A 22,046-nucleotide genomic window follows, 5' to 3' on the forward strand; every position below is an offset into this window, starting at 1 on the left:
AGCAGTGTTCCCCTATGATTACTTTACTTCCTGCCTCCTTGTTCCTGCCCTGACTTTCCTCAGTAAGGGAGTGTATCCTGACAGTTATTAAGCTGAAATAATCCCTTTACACTCCAAGTTGCTTTTGATCATGGTGATTTATTACAGTAATAGAATCTCTAAGACAAATCCCAAATAGTGATATTACATTAGTTGAGAAAAGTGCATTTTCATAAATGATAAAGAAAAGCTGAGGAAGTATTTTTTTTTTTAGATGAAAAGAAGCCAAGGAGACATGACAGCTAAGCTAAGACATTGCCTAGACCCATGATTAGCACTTGAGTATGAAGCCTGGCTAGAAACTGTGCTAGACTTTTTATGGCCATCTGTTTTTATGACAACTACTGCCACCCCTAACCCCCCTTCACTGCTGTACTTAAGGAGCACGCAGGCCCAATAAGTAAATGTGTAAATAAAGTACACAGCAGACACTGGGAAAGGGCTGACCTTTTTTCTAGACTGAATCCCCCTACATGGGGGAAATATGCTATAAAAGACATTGACAAAATTGGAATGTGGGCACTAGCTTAGGAAAGTGTCAGATTTTCTGACTTTGGTACTAGTTTGTGGTGATAGAAGACATCCTTATTTACAGAAAGTGAGCAGTGAAATACTAGAGGTGCAAGAAGCTCAGGTATGTGATTTAAAACAATTGTAGTCTGTGCTCAGTTGATCCTTGAAGGCTATAGATTCTACATCTGTGGATTCAGCCAGCTACAGATCTAGAACGTATATTACAAGTTATGTCTGTATTGGACGTGTCCAGACTCCTTGAGTGTCCTTATTCCATAAACAACTCTATATAGCAGTGGTTAACAATGCATTATGCTTTATGAGTAATGAAGTGATGATTTAAAGAATATAAGAGAATATTCACAGGTTCTATACACATACTGCTTTAGTGTGTATAAAGAACTGGAGGAGCTGTGGGTTTTGATCTCCATAAAGGTCCTAGACTAAATTATCTGTCATACTGGGTGATAATGGTGTAGGAATACATAATAGCAAGCTAATCTGGATAAATGGTACATTGAGGATTTGTGCCATTCTTGGAGTCCTTTTCCATAAGTTTCTGTAAGTTGAAATTATTTCTAAGTAAAAATTTAAGTGTTGATTTAAAAATGTAAATTTTTATGTATATTAATAAAAATTCAGAAGGAAAAATATTTAAGAATTTGTAGCTCTGCTAGACTCTTTTTGGTAGGTACCTATAACGAAAAAAGAGAAATTAACCAAAATGAGGGTTGAAAATAAAAAAACTGATCAATGTAATAAGGATGCCTGTCGACATCATCCTTGGCCTAATCTGAATCACTTAGCTAACAAGAAGCTGTAGTCTAGGAGCTGGAAGTTCCAGTGTGGTCTGAAATGAGGTTGGGAGCCACATTTTCCAGGCTGTGAAACACAGGGTACCTTGTTTAGTCAGCACAGTTTAGGTCAAACATGGTTATGAAAAACAGATGAATTCTGGTGATCAAGTTGTACTTTGACAAATATCCCATTGTTTGAAGATGCTGTAATTTCTGAAAAATGTGAACAGCCCACACTGCCAAGCTTGAGCTCTCTCTGTAACTCTCTTGCCTGCTCACAGAGGTCTTGTCATCATAGGGAGTAGGAATAACAGGGCAGAGAAGTGTGTTAGATGCTCTATTCCCCCTTCTTTTTTGTTCCCTTTCCTTTGCTTTGTGACAGTCAAGTTCTGGGCAGGCTGTTTAGTCAGCTGGAGGTCTTGCACTACCTTGGCTCTGGAGACAGCTCCCAAGTCTTAGTTTTGTGGGTGGATAGTGGTGTGTTCTTATAAAGTAGATACTTTGAGTTTATCCCATCAGTAGAAAAATGGCACTAAGAATCAGCGGCACTGTTATTTTAACTGGCTCCTCTAGTTGTGGTCTGAGTCATGCTTTCAGCTCTGCCTTTTCAGTTCCCACCCTCAGAGGCTCCTGCCTAGACTTCTGTTATAAACCTTAGAAACCACAGTCATAGAGTAGGAGGCTAGAGGTACTTGGTGCAGACCACTTCACATTGATCCAACCTGTTTGGTGTGAGGCTGAAGCTTTTCATGTATTCACTTGTGTTGGGCTGTTTCTGTTGTTTCAGGAATCTGTGTTACTCATCACTTTGTTTAACTATTAAATATTTATTGTATACTTAAAGTCTATAGATTGCCTGGTCCATACTGGTGGCTTTTGGTGTGATTTCTTTTCTGGGTAGCCCTTTGCTGTCTATTTTGTAGTCACTAGCCACATGAGGCTTGGATCATTTTAAATAGAAGTGGCATGACTTGACATACACTGTAGGAGGCACACCAGATGCCAACACTGTATCACCAAAAGGTGTGTGAAGTATTTATTTCATGCATTATTTTTATATAAATTACTTATTAAATGATAGCATTTTACTATAGCAGTTAAATAAAATGTTAAATTTAATGTCACTCGTTTGCAATTCTTTTCTTCTTTTGTTGTGATTTCCTTGAAAACTTAAAGCTGCACTGATGATGGACTCTGCTTTGTGGATTGAAGGCATGTCTGCTGAATATTGCTTATCAAATGCAAATTAGTACCTAAGAGACTTTTTTCCCACTGCTGCTGAAGTAATTTCCTTGTCATTTCTGGTATTAAGATGTTGGTCATTTCCATAAAAGAGTATTAGCTGTGCCCATGGTGCATTTCCTTTTTTCTTTTAATTTTGATGATAGTAAGTACATAAAAAATATAATCAATTCATGTCATTTTGGTATATCAGTTCTGGATAATTTAGAATCTTTATGAATATCTCTGGATAACTAGGTTAATTAACAGCAAATCTGCTAGGATTTTCTTGTATGTTACTGACACTTTAAGTAAGTTCTTTGTAAGGAATTTTTCCTGGTTAACTTTTATGATTATAGACAGAAGAGGTCATGTCTATTGCATGATACAGTGATTCAGAGATAGGAAAGAAGTAAGAACTCACCTTGAGCATTTAGTCACTTGTGACTTGTAGGTGTCCCAATGATGCAGTGTATTTTTGGTACTTACTTGCAAAGGCTACTTTGCATTTTTGAAATCTACAGTGCAATCTGCTCAGAGGAGAAAAGGTTTGAAAACATTTAATTGTTTCTTGGTTATGTCTTTTGGAAATGTTGGTTTTTAGTGTTCTGATTTAAAAATTTAAAAATTAGTACCCTGCAGATTGCTTCATTCTCTAGAGCTTGAAACTAAATCTTTATTGTGTACCTCTTTTATCATTCTAGTCCCTTGATTTAAATTTAGTTTGTTATTTATGCAGGTCATATGTGGTATTGGTAACATGCATGAACTTGAGTATTTTCGTGGGTGTTTTTAAGTCTGTCATGGTATGGATGTTTTCTCACTGTCATTTTGGGTCCTGTCAGGAACAGTCCTAATGAGGAATGAGATATTGACAACCTTAAGAAGAGGGAGTGGGAGATAAAAAGACTTTTGAAATAGAGATGCTTAAATAGGAGTTAAAAGCATGAATTTTTGCTAGGAACAACATATATATAGATATATCTATGTATATCTATATATATAGATACACACACACAGAACAACATATATATAGATATATCTCTATATATCTATATATATAGATACACACACACACACACACACACACACACACACACACACACACACACACTGGACAATGCCAGCTCCATAAAAGCAATCCAGAGTGGGAAATATTCCCCTCCATTCCTTCCTCCTTCCTTCTCTCCCTACTTTTTTCCATGTCTCTTTAGAAGCAGGTCCACTGTAGCCCAGCTGGCTTCTTGTCTTTGCCTCCTGGGTGCTGGGGTTGAAGCCTGAGCCAGCCATGCCTGGCATGTTTGTTATTTTTTGTTACTTAGTTCTCACATGGCTTTGCAGTGGATTTATTAGGGAAAAATCTGTCAGTCTGAGAATGCTGATTTTCTACTGTGTCTTTTCATACACTGAAGAGATAAAGAAGGTTAAATCATATTTTTAGATTAAAAATTGACATAGGACATGAGATGGCTATTATAATGAATGGAAGTTTCTTATTATTGAATTCTTAGATTTCATTATAACATTTATATACATATGTGTCATTTTATTTTGTTTTAATTTTCTCCCACATACCTGCTGTCTGATTCCCTTCCTTCCCTATATGGTCCCCTGTTCTGTTTTCTTGTCACATGCATCTGTTACTTTTTATTTTTTACTGTGATAAGGATATCTATGAAATGTCCACAGCAAATACCATATTTTATAGCTAAACTTTAGAAAGATTTCCAGCAAAGTCAGGAAGGTGACAAAGACAGATGCTAGGACAGACATGTCCATCTAGATCCTTATCCCTAAGGTCTTAGGAGGAGGAACATAGAAGAGAAGAAGATAGCATAAAAACAGTGCAGTGTTCAGGGATCTATGGAGGTCAGGGCTTGATGTCTGGTATTATTCTTTGATCATTTCTTCATCTTATTTTGTGAAATATAGTCTCTCACTGTGACCTGAAATGTGCCAATTTGGCAAGGTAGGCTGACCAACAAGTCCCATGGAAACTCCCATCTCTGAGATTACAGGTATGCTTCATAGCACCAACTTTTCTGTGGCTGCTGTGGATCAAGCTCAGGTCCTCATGCATATGTGGCAAGCAATTTACCAATTGGGCCAGCTCCATAGCCCCTAAATACACCATCTTTAAGAGAAAATTGTACCATCACGAATTGCAAATGGTTTTATTAATTAAAAAAACCCAGAGCCAGATACTGGGGTGAAAGCTGAAAGATCAGAGAAACAGAACAAGCCAGCCACATTCTTACCTCTAGGAAATCCTCAGCTTCAAGGGAGAGACTTCCTGTTTACTCACACCTTATATACCTTTCTGTGCCCTGACATCTTCCTTCCTTCCTAGTGTTGGAATAAAGGCATGTGCCTCCACACTTGGTTCTGCTCCCAATGTGGCCTTGAACTCACAGAGATCCGGATGGATCTCTGTCTCCTGAATGCTAGGATTAAAGGCGTGTGCTACCACTACCTGACCTCTATGTTTAATATAGTGGCTAGCTTTGTCCTCTGATTCCCAGGCAAGCTTTATAGGAGTACACAATATATCACCACAATATGCTTTTAAAAACTGAAACATAGATTTTTTTCAGCTTTCCACACTCTCATTCACTTTAGTGTAATTGAAAATACTTGTTTTCTGTGGCCTCTATGAAATACCCTTTGTTTAGTAGCAAGCAGACTATTCTGTGTATGTTTTAGTTTTATTATCTGTACCTTCAACTCTTGAAAGTATGAAATAGGTAAGAACCAAATATATTCCTGGTGAAAAACAGCAATAGTTTTATCTTCTCTCAATTTCAGAGTGTTTTAGCTCTAGGTTTTACAGTTGTATCCCACACTGCTATGCCTGTTCATACTTAGCAGCTCTGTGATTTTCAGTAGCACTTTCACACGTGTTAATCCCAAAGGAGCTTCATGGCACCAGCCTGTGAACTGACTTGAGGGCTGAGAGGATTGAGGGTTAGTAAAATCAGCTCAACTGCCCAGAAGATCACAGAATTAGTAATTGGCAAAACTGAGGCCCAAGCCTAAACTTAGAAGTTAAATTTGAAATATACTTTCACTCTACTCTATCATTGATGTTTCCATTGTAGAGAAAATGCTGTGTGATTGGTTTAAAAAAAAAAAGGCTTCTCCATAATGATATATTCTGGGCTATTTCTGGTAAATAAATCATTGTATTATTTTGCATTAATTCTTGTCTTTGGAGTTTGAGAAAGCTATTCATAAAAGTTATAAAGTAACGCTCTCAATGGTTGTGGAAAGATTACACTGAAAATAATACCATATCCTACTTTCTAACATCAGCAATGACTTGGAAGTCAGATGTATAGAACTAGAGAAAGGCAATCCAGTAAAATACATTGGTTTTGGCATAGAACAGTGAATGGGTAGGGAGTGGTGCTGAGCAGAAAGAATATGTTGAGTTACTTTCTCCAGAGATTGGGAGGGCTGCCTGATGAGGACTCTAATAATGTGCTAGTGTTGAAGTAGCCTTTGGGCTTGTCAGGATGATTTTTCATTGAAATTTACCTTTCTCTCTGTTTCTCTCTCTGTGTCTCTCTGTCTCTGTCTCTGTCTCTGTCTCTCTCTCTCTCTGGCTTGGGAAAATTAAGTGGGGAGTTTCAGGTGCTATTTTAAGAGGATCACTACTCAGTCAGGGCCAGAGTCGTTTTGACTACTCAGGGTAGATCTTCCTTCTACAACTTGCCAAACGGTTCTTTATTATGCTAAGTTAGTGTGCAATTTGTTCCAGGCTCTTATTTCAAGTAGACCCTTCCATTCAGAAAAAAAAGCAACAATTTCCTTTCTTTCCAGGCATTTCTCTGTTATTTTTTTAATAGAGCCCTTCAGATATTTCACCATTTAAACTGTGCTTTTGTTGAAAGTTTCTGCCGTGCTCCACTATGTGATCCTGGAGTTGTATCTTCAGTACTTTCTGGGTGGCGGTATTGCCAGATAGCTAGCTACTGTTTGTAGTGACAAATGGAAGTTGATCTCAGGGTTACCAAAGCTTCTGGGACAGTGAGTTCTCCTACTGGCACCAGTTCATTTATTCTTGCCCTGGCTAGTACTAGACACAGTATAGGATCCACTTCAGTGCCCACCTGTCAACTTCCAGGAAGCACTTTTATTCCTTTCTGTGTTCTTTAGCTCAGCATCAGGCAGAGTCTGTGCCAATCACTGCCCAGTATCTGCTTTCGATCCCCCAACACAGTGGAATTAGCCAGTGAACATGTCAATGTCTGTGAGATAGATCTTGTGTTACAGAAAAGGTAACTAAGGAAATACCCTTGTGTCTTTTCTATATGTCTTTGTTCATTGTTTTAAAACAAAACAGAAAAATTGAAGAAAACAAGTGACTTAAGAGTTTCACTGGCTTCCTCACAGTCATTATTTCCAGACACATTTGATGTTCATTGTAATAATGACATACTTAACTACACATACCACAAATATTTCTTTGCACAAATAAACTCATGTTACTATTTTTTATATGTATTTATGTAATCATATGATGTTTTTGTGTCAGGAGGGAAAGAGAGTACTAATTGTAAGAGCTTATGATGAGGGTGATGATAGTGATTCTATTTAGTAATTCCTGTAGGCTATGTATCATAGCATATGGTTTGTGTAGGTTGTATTTTTTCCTTTATATTATTATTATTGTTATTATTAACTTTATTCATTTATTTTACATCCTGACTGAAGTTTCCTCCCCTTCTCCTCTTATTTCCTTCCCCCACTTCCGCTCTGCTAATCCCCCAATTCACTCCTCCTCTGTTTCTGTTCAAAAAGGAGCAGGCCTCCCATGGGTGTCAACCAAGCATGGCATATCAGTTGAGTTAGGACTAAGCTCCTCTTCTTGTATTAATGCTGGGCAAAGCAACCCAGTAAGAGGAATAGGTTCCCAAAAGCCAGCCAAAGAGCTAAGGACAGGTCCTGCTCCTACTGCTAGGAGTCCAACAAGTAGATCCAGCTACACAACTGTCACATATGTAGAGGGCCTAGGTTGGTCCCATACAGGCTCCCTAGTTGTCGGTCCAGACTCTGTAAGCTCCTATGAGGTCAGGTTAGTTGTTTCTGTGGGTTTCCTTGTGATGACATTGACCCACCCTGGCTTGTACAATCCTTCCTTCCTCTATTCAACAGGATTTGCTGAGGTTGGCCCAGTGCTTGGCTGTGGGTGTTTCCATCAGTTATTGGATGAAGGCTTTCTGATGACAACTGGGGTAGTCACCAATCTGATCACAGGAGATAGTCAATTCAAGCTACCTATCCACATTGCTAGGAGTCCTAGCTGGGGTCATCCAAACCAGACTCTGACAAACTCCATTTTCCAGTCATCTCTCTCAGCACTCTCCCCTTCCACCCGCACCCAAATCCAATCCCTCATGTTCCCATCCCCACATGCCCGTAGTCCACCTGGGAGATCTTTTCTATTTCCCATTTCCAGGGAAATCTATGCATCCCCCTTTGGGCTCTCCTTTTACCTAGCTTCTCTGGGGCTGTGGATTATAGCATGGTTATCCTTTACTTTACAGCTAATATCTACTTATGAGTGATTACAAACCATGTTTGTCTTTCTGGGTGTGGGTTACCTCACTCAGGATATTTTCTAGTTCCATCCATTGGCCTTCAAATTTCCCAATGTCATTGTTTTTAACAGCTGAGTAACATTCCACTGTGTAAATGTACTACATTTTCTTTATCCAGTCTTTGGTTGAGGGGTATCTAGGTTGTTTCCACCTTCTGACTATTATAAATAACACTACTATAAACATAACTGAACAAGTGACCTTGTGGTATGATTGAGCATCCTTTGGGTTTATGCCCAAGAGTGGTATAGCTGGGTCTTGAGATAGATTCCCAATTTTCTGAGAAACTGCCATATTGATTTCCAAAGTGGCTGTACAAGTTTGCATTCCCACCAGCATTAGAGGAATGTTCCCCTTGCTCTACATCCTCTCCGGCATAAGATGTCATTAGTGCTTTTGATCTTAGCCATCCTAACAGGTATAAGATAGAATCTCAGAGTTGTCTTGATTTGTGTTTCCCTGATGACTAAGGACGTTGAACATTTCTTTAAGTGTATCTCAGCCATTTGAGATTCTTAAATTGAGAATTTTTTGTTTAGGTCTGTACCACATTTTTTAATTGAATTATTTGGTTTTTTGATGTCTAGTTTCTTGAATTCTTTATATACTTTGGAGATCAGCCCACTGTCAAATGTGGGGTTGGTGAAGATCTTTTCCCATTCTGTAGGCCGCCATTTTGTGTAGGTTATATTATTTAATCCTCTAAATAGCATCATTTTACAACCCTGACAGTATATATGGATATTCTCATTTTATAGGGGACACAGTTGAGGTACTTTGGAGATATTAAATAAATTGCTTATGATCATGTAACTAGGGCTTAAACCAGGGTTCTAACTCATAAGATTAGAACCTGAACTCAAATTCCTTTAGCTATGGGTATTTTAGATTTTTTTTTTAGTATTTACTTTGATGAGTACTTAGTTGGAATTATTAAAGCCAATTAAAAAGCATGCATATTTAAAACTGTCTCAAATGTAACCACTCAGAAAAAGGTAATAATTTTTTGGCATTCCTTAAAGAAAGAATATGGGAACAGAGTTGTTTATTCCCAACAATTCTAGGTTAGGGTTAATATTGTGTTGTTTTCATATGGGGAAAAATGGCACCTTCTAAATTGCACACGCACTTTTGAAATCACTGTTGCCTGCAGCTAGAGGCTAGGCATCACTTTTTATATGTGCAGGGAACGTTTATGCTTGTTGAGGCAAATATTTTTCGTGTTTAGCAATTCATGCCTGTTGTTGAATGTCTTAGTAATTTGCTTCTTTTTATGAATAGTGTAGGACATTGGGCTGTTTCTAGTGTAGAGTTTCAATGTTGTTCTAATGCAGGTCTTTTTAATAGACCTAGATGTTACTTTGTCTTGGTAAAATACTTAGAACTGGGATATTCTACTTTTTGTTAATGTTATTGTTGATTCACATAGTTCTACTAAATTTATATAAATGCCATATATTTCAATTTTGAAATTCATGGAAATTTTCCTTATGGATGAACACCTAGTGTAATTTGTTAAGACTTTAAAAAGATGTACAGTCTCTACACTTCCCTGAGATTGGTAAATAGCCACTATGCTAAGTACCAGTGTTCTGTGTTGTGTACAAATTATGCACTATCAAATTCTGGCAGAGATTCTGGTGGGGATTAAATGGTAGAGCCACTCTAGAAATCAGCGCAGTGCTTTTCCAAACTTAAGTAAAACAAAAAGGCTCTATTGGTCATTTATCCCTTCTGGGCTATAATCTATACAAGAATATTTATAGTAGCATCATTCATAATTGTTCCACGCTAAGTGAGTGGTTAAATAAATAGTGGATTATTTCTCAGCAATAGAAAGAGAAGCACATTGACTTGTCATCAGCCTGTGAATTTTACAAGTGAATAGGCAGTTCTAGAAGGTAATACCTCATAATTCTGTTAAAAAAACATTCTAATTTGTTGTCATGTGGTTATATGTAATGTGCATGCTCATGTGTATGTGTATTCATGTGTGTGGATGGGCACACACCTGTGCACGTGTCTATATGTGAGTGTGGAGGCCCAGGCTGACATCAGAAGCCTTCTTGTATCACTCTCCACTTATTCAATGAGGCAGGATCTCTAACTTGAGTCCAGAGCTTACTTACTTTGCTAGTCTAGCTAGTGAGCTAGTCCCAGAGATCCCTGTCTCTAGCTCCTGAGTTTGTGAAGTTACAGGGGAGCCACCAAGCCCACTGGGCATTTATGTGGGTTCTGGGGATGCAGCCCTCATACTTGCATGGAAGGTACTTTATTTACTGAGTCAACTCCCTAACCCATAATGTAGCATTCTTAAAATGACAAAATTAGAGAATAGAGATCAGATTAGTGGCTACCAAGAACTATGTGGTACAGGGTCAGAGGGCAGTCAGAGCTGTAAAAGGGAACTTAGGAAATCCTTGTACTTTTGAAAATGTGTATCATGATTATGTCATTGTAAATGTCCTTACACGATGTAACAGTTCTCTAAGATGTTTGATGTTGTGGGGAACAGTTGAAATGTGGTGGTGTTTTGTCTCTTTTATTGTAACAGTATGCTGATGTAGAATTCTCATGATAGAAAGTTCAACCAAAAGTGCCAGTGGAACACTTTCCTCAACTTTTATCTCTCTCTTTTTTCTTATTTCTTACATTATTTACGTATTTTCCGCTTTGTTTACTTTTAGACATTCTGCATATTTTTTAAGAGCCAACAAACCTCAGTATGACAGATTATATATTCTTGGATTCTAAATTTGTTAATTTCTATACAGCATCTCTGTGTATGCCAGGGGATAAGATTTCAAACAAAACTTCCTTCCCAATCCTCACTTAAGTATGCAAATGCTGTGTGTGTGTGTGTGTGTGTGTGTGTGTGTGTGTGTGTGTCTGTGTCTCTATGTGTGTAATGTGATTTAAAATTTCAGGAGGCACCGTGTGTCTTCAGTAAAGCATCCATTACATTCATTTGTGCATCATAATAATAACGTGTATAACTTAGTTTATAAAGTACTTTGAAGATCAGATTTTGTGCTTCTCCTTCCATTGACTTCCTTGCAGCTATCTGGGGAGTCACTTTGAAGCTGACTCTTTGTGTATAACATGTTTACATTGCACCTTCTATGTTAAAGCCCTTACTTTTCATTTTGAGAACTATTGCCAATTTCTCATTGCCTTCATCTATACGAAGATGGTATTGACTTATTTATATTTTTAAAAGCCACATTTCCCAATTAGTTCTTAAGTAGAGGCCCTATTCATTTTTGATAAATGAAGCAGATTAGGAGGCTTGTTTGGGGGAAGTTTCAACTTCCAAGTTGTAAAATAACTTAGCATTTTAGAAGATGAACACAAATGAGTTAGGTTATAAGAGACTTTCCTTAAAAATTACACTGTGAAGTCAGGTGTTTGTTTAGTCTTTTTGATGATGACCAACTCTAGGAGTAATTCCTTGGAGAGAATGCAGAAATGCCCCATTTTCTTTTGGATTTCTTTTGCATCCATTTCTTTCTAATGAAAAGAATGACTATCCTTGCTTATTGTATACAGAAAATTTTCTCAGAAATTTTTTGTGTCTTATTGGTCAAATAGTTTGGCTTACCCACTTTTTACATATCCTTGGTTGTCCCTGTTTGTCAGAGGCCATGTAATAAAAAGGTGCGATGTGGGGTGGGGGCGATGTAACTCATATCACACTGTCTTTAAAAGTGTATACTAGCTTAGGTTTTAATTGTTCTGTATTGAATTATATCCTGTACTAAATTTTTCTTGTTAATTGTCCTGAACTGGATTGAATCTTACTCTTTAAGTAATTAGTCTATAAAGTGCACAGTTACATACAGATTATTCAGGTTAGGGATTCTTTAGCAAAAGAAACACTTACCTCAAAAGTGAAATTCAAATCTTTGCCTGATCAATTGCCCTAATCATAGAGGAAGTCTGCATTTTTGCTCTAGCCAGGTAAGTAGGTTGTAATTCTAAGCGGTTTGGTTTACTAAGCATGATTAAGACACCCTTCCCTTTGAGGTTTACCCTTTCACTTTAAGGTACAACTGTTTATCATCTTAGGTCAAAGGTTATAAAAAGCAGTCATCAATTAGAGCTTTATTGGTTGTAATTGGTAATGCTCTGAAAGGAGCCAGCTGAACTGAATCTGATAATAAAAGACTCTTTGTGAAAATATTTAATAAATTAACACTCTGTCGTGGGCCAGGGAAGCTAATTATAAAGGCCGAGATTGTTAATCATGATGTTTACGTTCTTCAAAAGCACAGACTGCTCCATAATCATTAGACCTCAAGTTTCTTTCTTTTCTGTGTTTAAACCCAGAGGGGATGCTCTTCCGTGCCTCCTGCCCGAGTATCGTTGCAGGAGGAAATGCCAAGACAAACACAGGTTATATGGGCATCTGAAAAATAAACAAGACTCTGCCAGAACATCAGACTGCCTCTGCTCTTTCCTAGAAGGGTCAGAAGTTTATGTAGATTCATTTTTGTAGGCTTTTGAATAAAATAAAAAGTGGAGGCATTTGAAAATAATGATATTTCTAGTGATAAATTGTCTACCAGAGCAATTACCCTTTCTTCATAGCTTATTTTCTAAGATGTTTTGACATTGTTGTGGCTTTTGAAAGGCATTTTTCTGACCCATAAAGTAGGTTCCCAGAGTTGTGACACACACCATCCTGACTCCTGAGTGACCTTGCCAGAGGAACACTCTGAATGGGTTTTTACATCTGGGAATGGAATGTTTCTAGATTTAAGCAATAGGGGGCATCTTGAGGTTGTTCTTTACACATGTTCCTGCAGTCTGATCTTTAGGGCAGTTGTAATGAAAGAAACCCTGCTTTGGGCCTGCTGTGCAAATTAGCCATCTGGTGAAGTGTAATATCCCGCTGAACATCATTATGGGGCCCTAGGAAGAGTGCTCCCCTTTACAGATGGACACAAATTAAAATCACCCTTTAAGGTTTTTTTTTTTTTTTTTTTAAACTCTGAATAAACCTGTCTACACTTGGTTCCTGTGACAGTTAAAAGAGTGTTCCAGCTGCAGACGGGGTGGTGAAATTACATGCTTTGCCCAAATGGAAATATTGCTTCCTGTAGACAAGCCGGAAGAACAATGATGTGCATTTCCCTTCTTCTATTTGCTTCCTTTGTTCTTTGTCTAGGTGTTTTTCTGCTTCTCAGTCTGAGAGTTATTTTCTGTTACAGTGATTAGTAAAAAATTCTTTCATAGATGGAATACAACAGAAAGAATTGCTTGGTGAAGACTTGTGTAGTCAGCCAATGGCCTAGTCAGTATGTCACGAAGAGGATTTGGGGTCTGTTCTCCTTTGCATACTTTGTAGACATATTGCCCACATGAGGTGGCTTCCTGATGTCAGCTTTTTTCCCTTTCTATACCACTACACAAATATTCCACTATTGTTTTAAGGCATGAGGCTCAGTAACTACATGAAATAAGTGTCTGCATGGTTATTCCATAGGATCCATGGAGTATTGTCCTTGCCCTACTATCAAAAACACTGTCTGTGGCTTTATCTGTCACCTGTGCATATCCTCCAGACACTATAAATCACCTGCAGGTTAGTCATGGTGTCTAACACAATGCAAATCTTTATAAGGAATTGTTACACTTACTGTCTAGGCAATAGTAAAAAGGAAAATAGCTTGTATGTGTTCTGTACAGACACAATTCTGTGGGTTTTTAAATATTTAAAGAAAATCTATTGCATTTATTTACCTTTTTTTGTTTTTTTGCATGAGTGCATAGACACATGCCACAATGTTGTTTGCTGGTCTTAGCACAGTTTCAGATTCAGTTCTCTCCTTCATGTGGGACTTCAGGGATTGAACTCAGGTTGTCGGGCTTAGATATAATACCTGCTGAGCCATTTTACTATCCTCTTTTTCATTTTGGAATGTTTGTGGCCCATAGTTGGTTGAAACTACAGATACAGAGCCCACATATATGGATGGCTAGATAGATATGGTATACATTTTTATCTATATGAGCAAAGACATCCATAGAAAGGTTTTTTGTTTGACCTTTCTTTCTTTCAATCCTAGGCCCACAGGATCCCAATTGTTTGATGGTACACATTTGTAACCTGTATCTGCAGAATGTGTGTTTGAACTTGGTTAGAAGCTGATTTTCCTGCTCCTATATACCTAAACACAGGCCTCAATCATTTGTCCACATTGGATGGCAGCATTCATTGTTTGTGTTTCATTCCTGTCTAGGACAGGACTTAAACACATGCAGAAGAATTCAGGCTTTTCACTTGTGTTTTTATTTTTAAACATTTATTCAGTGCTTCTGACATTTGTATGGTTGGAGAATATGTGTTTGAGGATAGTTATGTTAATAAAGATGTTGAAGGATGTTTTCTAGGAAGAGTTCAGTAAAAGGAGTACAGTGTGCTGCTACTTCTCTGCAGAAATGTGTGTGTGAGATGCAGGTTTCCAGGGGGATAAATGTAGAGGAGAGCACACCAATGAGTGCATGGTAGCCATCACCAAGTGTTGTGACTATGGGTGGCCATTTCATGTTTCCTAAGTTTTCTAAAAGTCACATTTTACTTTTCTAATTAGTAACAATTTAAAACATGGTATATATTGTGGAAAACACAAGTAGCCAAAGATTTTTTTTTTAAATCATTTCCAACAGAGTTTGTCAAAGTGCATTATTTCTTGGCAAAATCTAATGTTGATGATTTGGTTTAGGAAACAATCACTGCCATTTACCCCAAGCTTATCTGAGGGTATTATTTAACAATAAATATTTAAATGAAAATTGACTTTAGTAAACAGAATACCAAACGAGGTGAGGAGTCTTAACAGCTTGAGACTGTGAAAGGCAATGTGAACACAGAATCAGTGAGTCTTGAGAGCTTGATCTTAGGGAAATGTCCTGTTAGTTTCCTGGGGGCTTCTGTCACACTGTAATCAGTTGATGATCTTGTTTCTAAGTTATTTATTTATTTACTCTTTAAAGATACTTTATTTAGCTGTGTTTGGCACCTAGGAGGTAGGGCCAGGAGGATCAGTTCATGGCCATCCTCAGCTATACAGTGAATTCCACGCCAAGCTACGCTATATGAGAGCTTGTGTCAAAACAACACCCTCTCTCCCCCCAGCAAATCAAATAGATATCTTATTTAACATACTGTTAGTTTATTAGCATCAGCCAATCACACTATAATAATGCTTGCATGAAGCTTATCTAGCACACAGGCTTTCTCTATAAGTCACATCATTAGCCTTCATAAGCTTAGGAACACTGGACAACATTTTAATGTTATAGGTAAGAGCCATTTTAAAGGGCAGAATCATGAACAAAAAGCACAAAAATGCAGGGAATGTGGTATTGGAGAGGTCATGAAAGTGATACAGGTTTACAGTATGTGACTGAAACAAAAGGCAGTGTGTTGCCTTGTTTGACCTTAACTAGGAACATGTGTATTGGACAATTTGAAGTTTTAGAAATTCTACACATAGCTGTGAATGTCTATGGACGAGCTATGAGTATTGATTTTGGAGTTAAGCTAACTTTTAACAAGTGGTGAATTTGCAAGTACAGAGTTTTGCATAATGGAAATGGGCTGTATCTTTTTCCCTTGTGTTCCTGTCTTTAAATGAGATTCTATCAAACTGTTGACCCAGGATAGAAATGTTGTATGAGCTCGTCCTGTTCTTTATCATCACATCCACTTGTTCATGTGCCTTCTAGCCTTCTAAACGCATTTCACATCTCCTCCTCTTCTTCTTCTTCTTCTTCTTCTTCTTCTTCTTCTTCTTCTTCTTCTTCTTCTTCTTCTTCTTCTTCCTCCCCCTCCCTCTTCCCCTCCCTCTTCCCCTCCCTCTCCCTCTCCCTCTCCCCCTCCCTCTCCCCCTCCTTCTCCTCCTCTTCCTCCTCCTCCTCCTTTTTTTCTGGAGGAAGAGACAGAGTCTTGTCATGTAGCTCAACTTGGTCTTGAGCTCATGACTCTCTGTCACACTTCCCAGCACTATGACAGTAGGCATGTGCCACTGTGCTGTGATTCTCACTGACCTCTTGGAATCTCATTTTTTCTTTCTTCATTCTAGTCTCTATACACCAAGTTCTAAAATGTAGAAAGTTCTTTCTGTCATTACAGCTATTGCCAAATAATTGACAAATTCTTGTAGCCTTGTCTTTAGTTATCCCTGTACCTCACCATGGAGAACTTCCTTTAGATTCTTAGTATGTATTCTTAGTATGTATTCTGTTTTCTTTGAATCTCAGTGTATGTACTTCTAGGAATATTCTTTTACCTGGCTTACTTTTCTTACTAATTTTTCAATTAGTATAAATGTTAGGTTCCTCCCCCAAACATTTTTCTGCCAATAAACTAACTACTTCTCTCCCTCCTTTTCCCCCCTCCCTCAAATCTGTAGAATCTGTTAGTGGTTCTGAGTTTGGAGCTGAAATGAAGCTCTTGTGGTTCATCTAGTTGCCTGTTTCTGAATGGGGAGACACTCCACTAGTTACTCACACTAGACTGATCAAATACCTACTTCTTGAATTCTGCCTTTAGATACCAAGTTGTCAAAATTGGCAGAAAGAATAGAATTATTAAAGGTGAATTATTTAATAGCCACCAGGGAAATCCAACTCATTTTTGATAAATTGGGAAATCAGGCTTATTAGATAAGTTGTCCCCTTTTCTGTTGAAGGAATATTAGAAAGGAAATGAATTTGATTTTTATATATATAGAATTTTATCTTGTATATTCTTTATCATTTACAAGAAAGAAATCAAATTAGTGCTTGATGGTCTAATTAAAATGGAGGCTTTCCCTAAATTTACAGTTAAGTGTATCTTGGCTCTGAAGAATGTTAAATATGTAATGTCACACTAGGATAATAAAGGTCATTTAGGGCTGTTAACCTTAAAATGAAAAGCCCTTCAGTGTATACAGCATGTAATTGACATTTAACAGCACCACTATCCTATGAGTTGGTGACAAGTGGGGATAACTTTGGCAAATCAAATGGCAGTTTCCACTTGTTACTTAATAATTTGAATAATTTCCTTCCTCATTAAATGGTGGATGAATAAAGTGATGAAATAGTCATGCTAATATTTGATTTCATTTTATAGAAAAGAAATACTTGTAGAGACTAATAATCACTTTAGCAGTTTAAGATGTTTGTTTTTAAGGACACCGGGCTTAACAGCCATGACCCAGGGGCCAAGTTCACTTTGCTACCTGTATCTAGCCTGTAGACTGAAACTGAGTTTGACATTTTTGACATAAAAAAGTAATATTTTATGACAGGTGAAAATGATGATATTCTTATTTCAGTTTCTCTAAGGAAGGTTCTTGGGTACACGCCACATTTCTTTATGGGTTGTCTGAAGCCATCTTAGCATTGTAGTGGGATGGGTGAAGCAGCTGCTGGTCAGCCTAGAGGAGCACTTGTCCTCCTCTTTACAGAAGCTGCATTATGTCTGTGTGGTTGTGATTGAAGTTAGTTTCCCCAGTTCAGGTAGATGATACTGTAACAGAGAAGTCATGCTGAATAAGCCTTCTTCAACTTCTGAGGTGATGGAAGGAAACACCCTAGATAATTGCCTGAATAGAGACTGTGAGAGGTGCACAGTGCTTTCTCTTTACCACCTAGTGCATCTTGTTTCTTTTGAAAGAGTAAGCACTTGGATAAATACATGTTATTGATTAGACACTGTTTTGAGAGCTTCATAGTTCATTAAGCCCGTGCAGCAGCTGCACAGGGTTGACATCTCCACAGATGAAAAGGATGCTGCACAAGTGCAAGTGCAAACTGAGTGAGTGGACAGTGAGACTGAAGTTAGCGGCCGGCCTCAGAGCAGTGCCCTGGCAGGAAGGGCAGAACCACAGTTCGAATGTAGCCACCTGGCTCTACAACAGTGCTCTGGGTCTCTGTGGGATCTTCCTGCTTGTTTCCCTGATTGAGAAAAGTCTTAGGTTAAGAACATTTAGTCACAACGGGGCATGTTATTACAAAACCCTCTCAATTTGTACTATTTTCCCAAAGCTGCTGTATCAAGTACCACAAACTATATGGCTTACAGCAACAGAAATTTGTTCTGTCCCAGTTCTGGAAGCGTGAATTACAAATTAAAAGCATCTTGGCATCTTAGAGGCCACATTCTCTTTGAGACTATGGGAAGAATCTTCTTTATTTCTTCCTGGCATCTGTGGGTCCCAGTAGTTCTTGGTGTTGTTTGCTTAAGTCTGCATTGACCCACCTCTGCCTCTTTCAGCACATGTCATTCCCCCTGTCTGTGTCTTTCTGGGTCTTCTTTTTTGGGGATACCAGCCATAGTATACTAAGTCCCATCCTCCAGCAGGCATGATCACACAATTGGATTGATCACATCAGAATTATTGCTTGTTCCAGCTAAAGCATTTAGAGATTCTGGGAAGGATGTGGGTTTGGGAGGAGATACTGATCAACCCAGAACAGAGCTTGTGAGTGTAGAGCTCATGAGCCAGATATTTTTCTGAGCACCACTCATGTGAGTTCAGAAAACCTATCCAGGGTGTCTCCCAGGAGAGCTGTGAATGTGGCCAAACACATTTGTCATGTCATAGTGTCAAAAGGCTGGACACCCCTGCCTGGGGAAAGCTGGAAACTGTATATCAAGAATATTGAGGGATTGTCTCTTTTGTTCTTGTTCTGTCCCTTCTTGGTAAGATTCCATCTGAGAAAAGGATTTGCCATCCTCAGCTCTCGCCTTTCCCACTTTCTGTTGGTCCTTTGGTCATGAATGATTTGAAAGCTGGCTTTCATTCTGGGCATTTTTCCTTCTGGAATGTTCTATTTGTTTTTGAAGAGACATTTTCTTGCTTACTATAACATTTTAAGGTTGTTTGTTTTACCTTCATTTTTGTGAATTTGTGATTATTGACTCAGAAACCAGCCTTGGTGTGCTGAAGCTTGTGTTCTGACCATGTCGTTGTGAAGGTCACTCCTGTCTATACTTCAGGGTTTTATGATTAGGTCAATAAATGGTCATAGTTGCTTTTATAATCTGTAGTTATTGTCATTATTACAATAGGAGGTTTTGAGATATATGGTGTTCTTCAAACTCTACACCTGAAGTCTACTCTATTCTTTTCAATTTCAAGGATATTGGTCCAATTATATTATTTCCTCTTGCTTGTTTTACAGGGTGCCCGAGAAACGTTTGAAAATTATTACCGAAAACAGAGACGAAAACAGGCTCGTCTGGTGCTCCAGCCTCCATCAAACATGGTAGGCTTGCTGCCTGCACTTTCTGTACTTTTACCCTTGTGTTTCTGATAGCTGACTGTGCGTGCGTGCGTGCATGTCTGTGTCTGTGTCTGTGTGTATTTATGCATGTGCACCTACCTACATGTGCTTGCTGTCATTCTGACGCAACTTTGGTGGATGTGCCTTGAAGTAAGAATGGCAGTCAATGTTTCTTGACTGTTATGTGCCATTCATTATTCTAAGTTCTACGTATGTATCAGGTCAGTTCATTCCCATTGTTAACATGTAGAATCGTGGCATTATCATTATGTTTACTTCATAGTCTATGAGATTAAGCTTCCTGAGAATAAGTGACTGATTTTCACATCTTAAAGTAATAACATAGAAACAGTAACTTTGCTTTCTTTATTGCAGCATGAAACTTTAGATGGCTACAGGAAGTATTTCAATCAAATTGTAGGGTAGGTACATATTTAAGTTTGTATATTTAATTTATAAGACTTACAAAAGATATACCTTGGGAAAATTTCTCCCATTCTTCTTGGTAAATTTGAAAAAAAAAAGACTTATTTTTCTTATAATTTAGAAGGATCATTTTCTGGGTCATGGTAACATATACTTGTAAGTCAGTGCTTGAGGAAGTTGAGAGAGGAGGACCATCCTGGGCCCCACAGAGATATGGTATTTCAAAAGCAAGCAAGCAAGCAAACAAACAAACCATTAAAGGTACAGCTTACTGGTTTCGGCATTATATTCTTGGAGGATACTTTTGTGACTAAATAAGTGAAAATGGACTCATAATGTTATTATAATTGATGTTTTGTTTCTCCATTCTTCGTTCCAACATGGAGTGATATAATCAGCCACATTGGCAGAATTTTTCCAGAGAGTAAAATATTTTAGGCCTGAAAGAATTTAGCAACTCTGTCACAACTATTTGGTTCTGTGCCAGTCTGAAAACAGCTATGTGTGATTCAGAAATCTGTGAGTAAGAGTGTGTTACATTAAAATAACCTTTATTAAACAGGTTGCCACCAGTCTGATCCCACAGGATGGGATGAAGTGGTTGTTCTCATGTAGAGTGGACGTAGTAGCGTGGAATTAGGATTACTGAATAAAGATCCCCCAGTCAAGCAGCTTGTTCCAACTCTGAGATGGCAGCTGTGCTTAAAAGGAAGGCAACGGCATTTGATCTTTCACAGAGCTTGCCTGCACTGCTTCCTCCTTCCCTCACTTTTTCCCTAGCTTTTCTTCTTTCCTCTCTTGCTTTCTTTCGTCAGATTTATATTGCTTCAGTTTCACAAGTAACGTTCATTATGCCTGTCATTGAAAGTTAAGGATGTAGCTACTCTAGAGTGCTTGCATGCGTTTGATCCTCAGCACTGCATAAAACAAGATGTGGTGGCACACACCTATAATCCCAGATTTGGGGAGCACGGGGGCTGGAGAATCAATAGTTTAAGGTAACTTTGGCTACACAGGCAGTTTAAGGCCAACCTAAGGTACATGGGACATGAGACCTTGGTGTGTTTGATTTTTTGGTAATTTAAAAATCTGCTAATTAAGTTTTCTTTTGATTTGAATTAGCAGCAAGGTAACTGAAGATATATTTTAAATGCAAAATAAGCCACAACAAGGAAATTCAAAACATAAGTTTATAATTTTAAAAAATATCCCAGTGTGAGTTTTTATTTTGAGGCAAGGTCTCATAAAGTTACTTTTAAACTCATTTTGTAGCTTAGGCAAAGCTTGCTTTAGCCTCGTGAGTTACTGGGGTTATAGGCCTGATTAGGGGAATTATTCTGATGTGTTGTGTATTGAATTCTTAAAAATTTATAAATTCTTCTTAAAATTAGTTTCTTGAGGTGTGTTGTGTTTTAATCCCAGCACTCGGGAGGCAGAGCCAGGTGGATCTCTGTGAGTTTGAGGCCAGCCTGGGCTATAGAGTGAGTTCCAGGAAAGGCTCCAAAGCTACACAGAGAAACCCTGTCTCAAAAAAAAAACAAAAAACAAAAAAAAAAAAAACAAAACAAAAAAACTACATTGGAAGTAGGCTCTATGAACTGTATATATTTTCTTCTTTTAAATTGTTGGTCTGTGTGGTTGACATTCATTAGAAATGAAACTTCAGTCTTGGTAGAGTGTCTAAGATATTAATAGGATTGTAGATACATGCTCAATATATCAAGTAATTTCATTTATGATAATGAATAGCTTTCTTCAGAAAAAAGTTAGTCTCTTTGAGTTAGGTGGCAGTGATCAAGATATAACAACTGTAACCTCTGACATCTGTGCTTTCTTTCTTTCCCAATCTCAGCTTTTTTGTGGTTGAAGATCACATTTTGCATACAACCCAGGGCTTAGTGAATAGAGCCTACATTGACGAACTGTGGGAAATGGCACTTTCAAAGACCATCGCAGCATTGCGCACCCACTCGGTATGTAGGATGCCCCAGGAAGTGCTTACTTACCACTGAGAATCTACATACTGTTTGGTGTTGCACTAATTTCAAGTCGACATATATCTCTTTGGCGACCCCTATTTGGAGATTGTGGAAGTGGTTCATTTAGATTTCTGAGTTTTGTAACACTGAGCTTGCCTTGTTGATGCTATCTACAATAAGAA

The 22,046-nt window shown here is 38.1% G+C and overlaps 1 protein-coding gene across 1 annotated transcript in view; it reads left to right on the forward strand.

Moving 5' to 3' along the window:
- Exoc6b (exocyst complex component 6B) overlaps positions 1-22,046 on the forward strand; it is a 493,791-nt gene that overhangs the window by 231,043 nt on the left and 240,702 nt on the right. The window contains exons 9-11 of the mRNA XM_059258084.1: positions 19,358-19,441; positions 19,835-19,881; positions 21,738-21,858. Coding sequence (XP_059114067.1) covers positions 19,358-19,441; positions 19,835-19,881; positions 21,738-21,858 — 252 coding nt within the window. The remainder of the gene's footprint in view (positions 1-19,357; positions 19,442-19,834; positions 19,882-21,737; positions 21,859-22,046) is intronic.

The sequence above is a fragment of the Peromyscus eremicus genome, chromosome 3 (assembly GCF_949786415.1).
Source record: "Peromyscus eremicus chromosome 3, PerEre_H2_v1, whole genome shotgun sequence".
Classification (NCBI taxonomy): Eukaryota; Metazoa; Chordata; class Mammalia; order Rodentia; family Cricetidae; genus Peromyscus; species Peromyscus eremicus.